Below are 10,864 nucleotides of genomic sequence, written 5' to 3' on the forward strand. Positions count from 1 at the left end.
GTCAGAATCAAACCCCTCATGGAAGTCTCTAAATCTCCTGCTCCCTAGATAGGCTAACGCAGTTGCAGATGGGCTTGCTCACGGGGTTAGTAGCTGTCAGACCCACTGTTGTTTTCAGTCCACGTCAGAACTTCCCGCCCTCAACAGAGGCTTTTTTCCTAGATAAAGTAGGCTTGGGCTATTTGGTAGAAGGCCCAGCCATACAGTGTACAGCTCTTCTTTACAATATATATGAATAGATGGTTCTTTAAATAAATTTAAAAAAATAAAATAAATTGAGTGTGGACCATACTCTAGGAAACGGTGGTGATAGAACACCCTATCATTAAAAACTTCCTAGAGTTCACTTTAATGTCTTTGCAGTTTTTACTTTTGATCCAATATGTCGGTAAGTTAGTTTTGATCCAATCGGTTGATAAGTTCACATAAGCCTGGATGTAGAGAAAAAACAAATATCAGCTTGTTCCTGAACTTCTGTGATCCATTAATGTTCAATCAACCCTTTTCTTATGATATGGTCCATCTAATAATTGGAGCTTCTTCATTTTTTGCATAATGCCCTAAAATAAGAAAAAAAGATGGATGGGATGGATACACAATATACATATCAAGGTGGGTACCATGATAAGGGCGGCACTGACTTGCGTGTGCCCCAGTCTCACCAAATCTGCTCTGGTGGTGCGGCACATTCCATGGGGAGAGAAGAAAACCGTAAGGGTCTGTTTGGGCAGTGGGATTAGAAGGGATTTGGTGGGATGGGATTCAAAACAACATAATTATTACCCATGGCAGGGATTGTCCCCTAATACCATGGGATAAAATTAATGTTCATTTGTTTTGTAACCTCATTTTATTTAAAAATGAGGTAGATCAAACTCCTATTTCATGAAATAGGAAAAATTGTACATGATGAAAATAATCTCGATAAATGGGTGGGCAGTGTGGATATGGAGTGGAATTGGCACAGGATCAGGTGAATCCCATCCCACCTAATCCCTTCTAATCCCACTGCCCAAACAGACCGTAAGTGTACTTCCTTGGCCCATCATGATGCATGTATTAGATCCACACGGTCCATTCATTTTTTTCATACCATTTTATGAAATAGGAAAAAATATCGAGGCAAATCGAAGGCTCAAGTGGGCCAGCCCACAGTACAAAAACACTAGGAACTTGACAAATACTATGGAAAATTTCTTGGGTGCGCCTAAGGCTATGATCAAGATAAGATAATATTTGTGTTTTCAATTATACATCCGGCAGATAAACCTTACAGTGGACTCTAAGAAGTTTTCAACTGTAGTAATTTAATCCCCGCTACTTTATGTGGTGAGGTCCCCTTGAGATTTGGATGTACTTCATTTTTGGCTCGTGTTGTTAGAATGATCCGTAAAAATTGATGGACCCCATAGATCTAAAACATTTTTTTTTTTTTTTCAAAACCGTGTGCACCCCTAGATTACACAACTAGGCTACTCGGGCAGGACCAGAGATAAAAAGCCAGCCTATCATATCCCATACAAGTCATATTATGTAGCACGTAATCTATTTGGGAGAGCGAAATCCGCCTATCTTAGTCATCCGCGACCACGTGGACTAGTGAGAACCGATGGTACTGAATTTTTTTCCATGCCTGCAACATAGACTATCGGCATCTGTGTTGAAGGCGAAGGGACTTCAAACTTCTGTGGCCCCACCATTGGTAAACACTGTCCATCCATTGCCGATCCCACCAGCTCACATGTTTATTTTTCTCCCCCAATCGGTTGCAGACTACCCAGCATAACTTTTAATCGTACGGAACTTATGTCGCCCTACCATCATTTATGTATTAGATCCACACTGTTCATCCGTTTGTCCATATCATTTTAGAGCACGAGCCTAAAAACAAAACACAGAGAAAGTTCAAATGGACTACACCACAGAAACCAGCGGAGAGTAAACAAGCTGCCGTTGAAACCTTCTTTGGGAGGTTTATTTGCCATCTAAAATGTTCATAATGTCACGTAGATATAGATGAAGGGACAGCACAGATATCAGCTTGATGGTATCCTTATGTAACCTTGAGAATTTTTCAACAGTTCAAATTGACATTGAACTCCTCAATTGCATTTTGAGAGCTCATTTCCACCCATTTTCTTTTTCCCTCCACAGACATGGAGTGCATCAGGCAAATCATCAACATAATATCTAGATGGTGGGATCCAATCGCTCGTCCCATCATTGAGCTTGAAGACAGCTTCAGCTCCCTAGAGGAAGCTATGGAAGAATTGAAATGCGTGAGGAATGACGTGAAGACAAGGGTGGATGTCGCTGAGCGGGAGCTGCTCAAATGCAAGGACGAGGTTCAATTTTGGCTGAAAAAGGTAGAAGAAGCCGAAGGAGAAGTGAATGCAAAGGAAGAAACTTTCAAGCAAATGATGAGGTGTCTTTGGAATTGCCATCCAAATTGTTGGTCGGCTTACAGGCTTGGCAAGTGGGTGGAGAAGAAGCTGAAGGATGTAGCTGTGCTGAAGAGCAAAGGTGATTCCTTCAAAGAGGTGGCGAACAAGCAACTTCCCGATGCTGTTGAAGAGAAGCCTCTTACATTAGCTGTGGGCAGGGACTTGGTGCTGGAGAAGGTTCTAAACTGGATTGGCCAAGGCAAAGTGGGAGTTATTGGAATATATGGAATGGGGGGTGTGGGGAAAACAACACTCCTGAATGATATCAATAACCGATTCCTTAAAAGAAATGATGATTTCTATGTTGTGATTTGGGTGGTGGTGTCTAAAGAACTAAATGTGGGAAAGATTCAGATGGATATTGGCAAGCGATTGGGCTTGCCTTGGGCAGAGAATGAAAGCTACAGCGAGACACGGGCTCATGACATTCGCAAGGCCTTGAGCAATAAGAAATTCATGCTGTTGTTGGATGATATTTGGGAATCGTTGGATCTAGAGATGGTCGGAATTCCTCAACCAAGCAGCCAAAGCATGAGCAAGGTCGTTTTCACTACACGATTTGAGTACGTCTGTGGACCCATGGCTGCGGACAAGAAGATAAAAGTAGAATGTCTCCCTGAGAAAGAAGCAATGGATCTATTTCTACGGAATGTTGGTGAAGAGGCCATGAAATACCATCCAGAGATACCGATCCTTGCCAAGAGCGTTGCTAAAGAGTGCAAGGGTCTGCCCCTTGCGCTCATCACCATTGGGCGGGCCATGGCATGTAAGAAGACACCACAGGAATGGAAGCATGCAATATCAGTTCTGAGCACAAGCAAGCCACCATCGGAGATATCAGGTATGAATGATGAAATGCTTTTGCGCTTGAAATTCAGTTATGATAATCTCGGTGGTGACACGATTAAATCGTGTTTCCTGTACTGCGCACTGTTTCCGGAGGACTACTCCATTAGCAAAGAACAACTTACAGATTACTGGATAGGCGAAGGATTCTTAGATGGGTGGGATGATGATCTTGATGAAGCCCATAACAAGGGACATGATATCATTGGAAGATTAAAGGCTGCATGCTTGTTGGAGAGTGGTTCTGATGAAAAAACAAAGGTAAAGTTGCATGACGTGATTCGTGATCTGGCCTTATGGATAGCTTCAGAGTGCGGGAAGAGGAAGAACAGGTTTTTGGTGAGAGCAGGCGTGGGACTGACGCATGCACCGGTGGTTGAGAGCTGGAAGGAGGCCGAGAGGATATCTCTAATGAATAATAGAATAAAAGAAGTAACAGAGACACCTCAATGCCCCAACCTCTTAACCTTGATGCTCCAAGGGAATTGGAATTTTACAAAGTTCCATACTGATTTTTTTCAGTTCATGCCTCTTCTTAGGGTCTTGAATCTGTCAATGGCATCGATAGAAGAGGTTCCTGCAGCGATCGGTAACTTGGCAGAGCTACGGTATCTCAATCTATCAGTGATGCGGATCAGATCATTGCCTGAAGAGATAGGAAATCTCGTAAAGCTGAAGCACTTGGACTTGGATAATACAGTTCATTTGGTCAGAATTCCTCAAGGGGCAATCTCCAGGCTTTCTGAGTTAAGAGTGATGAAGCTATTTAATAGTTATTCAGAGTGGGAAGAAGGGAGTGAGGGATTAAATATGAGTGAGTTGGAAGGCTTGGAACGTTTAATCCATCTTAGAATCACCGTATCAAATATGCATGCTCTTGAAAGGTTGCTCTCCTCTAGCAAGCTACAGAACGTGACTCGGTATCTATTTCTGAAGGATCTGACTATCTCCAACCAACTATCATCCCTTTTTACTGCAATGAAAAGTCTTCAACGGCTTGCTTTTAACGGCTGCGATGGGTTGGTGGAGGTGACAATTAGTGCGGATGCGAAGAAGGATGACGATTATCCTGTTTCGAGCCTAGAATGGCTCGAACTTTGTGATCTCCCCCACTTAAATTGCATTCGGGTGGGCCGCGGATGCTTCAGAAACCTTCGCATCATATCAATTAGGTGGTGTGACAAGTTGAAGAAAATTTATGGTTTACTACAACTTGAAAGTCTTGAAATAATTGATATAAAGGGTTGCAATGAGCTAGAAGAAGTAATAGGTAGGGTCATTCCTGATGATGAAGTTGGAGATATAGGGCTAATGCAACTCAAACGTATAACACTCCGTGACCTTCCAGAACTAACGAGCATCTGTAGCTATGCACTGCATTTTCCTTCCTTGGAGGAAATCTACGTCATTAATTGCCCAAAGTTGAAAAAGCTCCCTCTTTCTCTCCATAGCGCACACAATTCTCTAAGGAAGATAAGTGGTAGGAAAGAATGGTGGGATAATTTAGAGTGGAAAGAAGATGGCATCAAGTCCTATTTTCTTCCTTTTTATCATGAAAGGAATTATTGAGTGTCATTGTCAAGGTAGAAATACTTTTTAACAGTTATTTCATAGGATGTTAGAGTAATTTTAGAAAGGAGTCTGAATTTTTCTTAGATTAAGTGTGCTATGTATTTTTATGTTTAATATGTAATTAATATGTGTGCCATTGTACCACATGATATTATATTAATTTCTTATGTTGGCGATTCTACGCATGAGGTGTATTAAAACTCTTGAGCATTGTTTACGTCTCCGTACAAGTGAGCTAATTTACATGCTACCACATATACCAGCGCAAAGAGCCCTTTTTTGTGTTGTCCCACCGAAGTAAAGAACGAGTTACTGTGCATTTTATTCCAAGTATGCATTTACTTTGAGTACCACTTGATGAGTGGACTGGCCTGATTCTTATGTTAGGTATGTTGGGGCCAATTAGCTGGATAGGTTGGATGTCATACTCTCACAACACGAGGGCAACATGCAGGATATTGGTGTCGAACTAGTTATGTTAGATCTACTTAATTAAAAATGCTTTATTTGTGAAATTGAAGCAAGGAAAGATGTGATGAAGTTGATCACCATCTTTCTCGATTAATAAACACCTTGAATTCACAAAGTAATCTTAAATCCACAAGAGAATTTTTTGAAATCTATGAGAGAAATAATATAAATATCAAAATTTTAATTAATATATTATTCCAAAATAAATAAATTTAGCATGATTAAATAACATAAACAAATCCTAAAACATAATTAAAAGAGTACTAATTAAATAAGGAAACAAATTTTGAAAATCATAGAAATTTTTGTCGTTCGTCGATCTGTCATTGACTCAAAAGTTGATCAGTCGAACGGGCTAAAAAATGTTCAAAGACTAAAACTAAAAATTTTATGAATTTCGAACTATCGAACTGATTGGTCATCCGGTTGAATAGGGCCTTTAACCTGTCAACGAGATTTGTTGACCTATCGAAACTAACAGAAATTGTCCAGCAATCAACCTGGAGTTTCTGGCGGAATTTTGACATGTCAACCCGATTGGTCGATTGGTCAAATTACGCTGAATTTTGTCAATTTTTCTTTGGGCTTCTTCCGGTCCATGTGTATTAGGAACGTGCTTAATCCCCACCCTACATAAACAATAAAATATGCTAAAAAAACAGTAGATTTATTTATTTATTTATTTATTTTACACATGCACCCGCCACACACACGCACGCCGCCCATGGGTTTCGAACGCAGATTCATGCATATAGAGAAAGGAAGGATTAACAAGATGCAGCAAGAGGAGTCGTAGAGCAATTGTGCAAGTGGAGTTATTTGATACTCTAGCAGAGTATTACCCTTGATATGCATGCATCTATAACTTGTACACAGCATATATAAGCTTTGATCAGCCCATATGTCGTGTGCACTAAAACTTATGCCACATATGTGCCAGCATGGCACAATAGATCCAAGATCCAACCCATCCATCGGAGGGGCACCACTATATTGATCCTTAGACCAAGAGATAGGTCGTCCCACTGGTCAGGTGATCCACAGTTTTCAAGACAAACGTGCACCTCTGGAAAAATTGGCTGAAGCTTTCTAACTCATCCACAATTTTCAAATATTGGACCCACATGCTGATTAGACTAGATTTTATTTTTGGAAAAATATAAGGTCTGACCAACCCGAGGGATGGATTAGTTCTAGCGCCTATGTGCCATGCTGGCACATGTGGAGCATGTGCACAAGCTTTATTATATACACGTGTGCATTTGATGGATAGACTCAATACAAATCAGCTGGACTGAGTCACTTACCCCGTCATACAACTCTTGTTTTCAAACTAAAGACATGAAAAAAAATAAAAATGAAGAGCCAATCTTATCTCTCAAAGCTAGTTATGTTTTATTTTGGATATTTTTATCAATTTAACTTTATTCAAAAATATTTAAATGTATTAAATATTATAAGTTTAATTGTAATAATAATAATGATGGAATAAGACAACTGCAGACTCATCCAGTCTTCCTTGCCCAACCTGACTAGAAATTGAGTCTGAGTTGGGCTTTCGAGTTTTTGAACTATAGTCACTCCCTACTCAACTTAGGGCTGAATGAGTCAATCAGAGTCACGAATCTTTTAGCTGGGTCAGTGGGGGTTCAGGTTTGGCCCATTGGGTTTCGGAGCTGGGGTTTATATTAGAGGTAGGTGGGCCAGGTATGGGCCTGATTTTGAAGCAAATTGGTAAAAGATCCCGTCTATTGAGGCCATGTTGGAGCAGGCTTGTCCCTAAATTCAGAGGCCCGTTAAGTGATGGGCTGGGCCTGGCCCTAAAACTTAGGCCCGATTAATAATGGTATAGGGTCACACTCCTGATGCATCCATATCTTAGAAAGAAGGAATAGTAGGTCTTGCTCAGTAACATGTATATAGATTTTTACTTTTATCTTTTGAATATGATTTATTCTACACAAGATTCTTTACATCTGGAAATCATGTTTTGATTATCCAAACCATTCCTTTAGTGGGCTGCGACACAGATGGAGAAAGTTCCTATATAATAGATGATTAAGAGGATATATATATATATATATATATATATATATATATAGAAAGACCCATATCAATGGAAGAAAGGTCTAATGCTGGAGTTTTAGGATCTTCCATTATGGGATATCTTAGGGTACCCTCATCTGTAATGGACCTGATGCAGAGCAGCAGCAGCTGCTGCATTAAATGGGAGGCTAACTGTTATTTCAATGCACAAAAATTATTAACCATAAATAAAGATGTATAAATATTAACAGAGATTAATGACAGATTATGAGATCAGAAATACACAGAATATAATAGAAGAAAAGCTCATGTATCAAAGAACGAATGAAATGATAAGAAGATAATGTCAACGAACTCAGTAGAAGCATGGATCTATATCGCTTTCCTGAAAATTATTCGCATCCAGTTGATGATATCGATGACCGATTCAGATCTCCTGCAAAAAAAAAAAAAAACTTTTGGGAAACAACTACCAATCAACTAGGAACGGCCGACTGAAACACCAAGTGATTGATGCTCACAGGACATTCACTTTTTTTTTTTTTTTTTTGTAAAAGAGAAAAACATTGGAGAATTTTTAAAGAAAAAGAGAAAGTCCTCTTTTGAAAAAGATAATAGAGCGGCTACTGGTCTGCTAAGTTTTTTTCTCGAAAATACTATATATAGTAATCATATGTATCATGTGGCGGACACCTGACGCTAAGGTGTCAGCCAACATAAACATTAGTTTTACAAACAGTTCCAAAAATGTTATAAAAAAATGCCACATATTGTAGCAATGGACTTGTCAAAGAAAAGAAAAGAAAAAACAACAGAAAAGAAAAAAGAATCATGTATATATACAAGCCCGAGCTTAAGCATAGGCCCGCGTGTATGGTTCATGGCATAACATTTTTAAGAGCTCATCATAAACTTTTCATATGCTCCTATATATAAAGGAAAAATAGTTTTCATCTCCAATGCGGGACTATTCCTACCAGCAAAAAGCTAAGAAAGTTCAAGGTACTTTTTGCTCAAACTCTCTTTTATTTTTTTATTTTTAAAAAAAATCACACCATTAAACCAACGCCAATGGCTCTCTCTCTCTCTCTCTCTCTCTCTCTCTCTCTCCAACGGCTCTCTCTTCTATTTCTCCATCTCTATAAATATAGTTTATATGGAAGAGGAAGTCATTAGTACATTTTTCTTTTCTTTTGTGAGATATATTGATCATTGACGTGAGTCTTGTATCGGGGTGAATAAATCCTCAAGTCATATTTAAATTTTAGATTTTTACTCCTAGCGATACAAAACTTGTTAATGGCCTTGCAAGGATACATCATATCAACGAAGCCCATGACCAGTTGTGAAGTTAAGGCTAGTGGAAGTTGTAATGCGCATGAAACCTTTTTTCTCAATTGCCTTGGATCTTGGCTGTCAATTAGAATGTCCTTTACTTCGTCCTACTTCAAAAGATGGTGAGGCAGCTTGTAATCAAAATGTCTCATTCCGGTGAACTAGACTGATGTAGAGCGGGTTGCGAACAATTACATGGCCAAGATGGATCAGAAAAGGCCCGGTCGACGACAGAAGTGATCTAGACCATCGAACCTTAAATCAGGCGTATCTTGCAATCCGGAATGAGTTATCTGACGTAAAATATATGATTTTGGGGTAGAACGAGCTACTGAAGCCAACCAACCCCGCTACGCCGGGTTGCGCAGCCCGGAATTGCGAAAAACCCCTGGATTGACGGTCGTTTCCCTATTTTAATTTCGTTTTTACTATAAATAATAAGTTTTAGTTTGATTATAACTCTTCATCCGTTGGGCTTTAGGAGTTGCGCCCAACGTGAAAAGAGCTTAGAATAATTAGGAGAACGGTTTGGTGAAGCCAAATAGGACACTTACTATTTTTGGCCGAAAACCTTGCGCACTAGTAGACATCACGACCGTCTATAAATAGTAAGTTTACTATTTATAGTAAGTCGCGGATTCTAAGAGTTTGAGTTGTAGTTTGATTCTAATTTCTTTTCCATTGCTTGGTAGCCCTATTTAAAGGGTTGTAAACTCATTTTTAATAATCAATTAATCAATTTCGAATTTATTAGAATTTATTTCTGTTTTCTGCTTTCTTTCCTCGTGGATTCTATTTTCTGCTTTCTTTCCTCGTGGATTCGGAGTAGTTATCCTCATCACGTTCATCCCTGCGTCAATTGGTATCAAAGCGAGGATTCCCCTCGGGCGATGGCAAACAATGAAGGTATGAATCAAAATCCGTGACGGTGATCCAGGGATTCGTTATCTTTCGGAAAGAATAAAAGCTTTCCATCGGGAGAGTCAGTTGACCATGTAAGGGCTGCAGGCAACTCTCGACCGTCTTGCGGATGTGCTACTTCCGCCCCGAGCCCTAGGCGGTGCTCCACCACCCATGGTTGTTGTACGACACAGCCCCGATTTTCGTAGAGCACTACCAGTGGCAAACCGTAAGGCTACAACAGATGATTCAAGTTCTAGTGACGAAGACCCTAATGAGGGTTTTGCTCGATGACCAATCCATAGAGGTGATCATCTAGATCGTGCTGAAAGAGACTGTCGAGGTAAGACTGAACTTCCTAGTTTTAACGGTTTATTACGTATAGAAGATTTTCTCGATTGGCTAGCCGAAGTAGAGAGATATTTTGATTACATGGACGTGCTAGATCATAAAAGGATAAAATTGGCAGCGTTTAAATTAAAATTTGGTGCTTCTACATGGTGGGAACAATTACAACTCTCACGAGCCCGCCAAAACAAGGCGCCCATCTCATCATGGCCATGGATGAGACGTCTTCTTCGATCACGATTTCTCCCCAATGATTATGAGTAGATATTATTCCAGCAATATCAAAATTGCAGACAAAAAAATTGAACTGTCACAGATTACACTGAAGAATTTCAACGGTTGGCTACACGAAATGATCTGTCAGAATCTGAGTCACAGAAGGTGGCACGATTTATAGGTGGGTTGCGACCGATAATTCAGGATCGAGTTCAGATGTACCCAGTCGGGACCGTGGATGAAGCAGTTCAATTGGCTGGTAGGGCAGAAACACAACTTGCAAGAGCTCCTGCTCGTCCATATCCTTCAAATCGACCCCCATGACGGGTCCCACGCAGGATGCAGTGCTGCCATGAGGAAAAGATCCAGTACCTCAACTTCCTATAACCGTAAATCGTGATACGGGGAGCGGCTCATCCAGATCTCAACGTGCAGCACCCACAACAGCAGCTCCGAGTAGGATTTCAAATCCTTATACTCGGCCAATGTCGAACAATTGTTATCGCTGTGGCCAACCAGGCCACTTATCAAACACTTGTCCTAAACGTCCCGCAGCGCACTTGACTATAAACGAAGGGGGCACTGAAGATGAGGCTGCAAAAGAAGACCATCACTTTGATGAACATGAACAAACCACTGAAGAAATAGCAGGTGGCGATGAAGTGACGGCGAGGATCGTGGCGAAT

The 10,864-nt window shown here is 40.3% G+C and overlaps 1 protein-coding gene across 1 annotated transcript; it reads left to right on the forward strand.

Moving 5' to 3' along the window:
- Nucleotides 1–2,141: 2,141 nt before the first annotated feature.
- Nucleotides 2,142–4,937, forward strand: LOC131223364 (disease resistance protein RPS2-like). Its single transcript, XM_058218759.1, has one exon. It carries the CDS (start codon nt 2,157–2,159, stop codon nt 4,857–4,859), a length of 2,703 nt encoding a protein of 900 aa, XP_058074742.1. The 5' UTR covers nt 2,142–2,156; the 3' UTR covers nt 4,860–4,937.
- The last annotated feature ends 5,927 nt before the right edge of the window (nt 4,938–10,864 follow it).

Source organism: Magnolia sinica, chromosome 13 (assembly GCF_029962835.1).
Source record: "Magnolia sinica isolate HGM2019 chromosome 13, MsV1, whole genome shotgun sequence".
In the NCBI taxonomy this organism is placed as follows: Eukaryota; Viridiplantae; Streptophyta; class Magnoliopsida; order Magnoliales; family Magnoliaceae; genus Magnolia; species Magnolia sinica.

Coding starts and splice junctions, on each gene's coding strand:
- LOC131223364 (XM_058218759.1), top strand. CDS start 2,157: ATGGAGTGCATCAGGCAAATCATCAACATAATATCTAGATGGTGGGAT.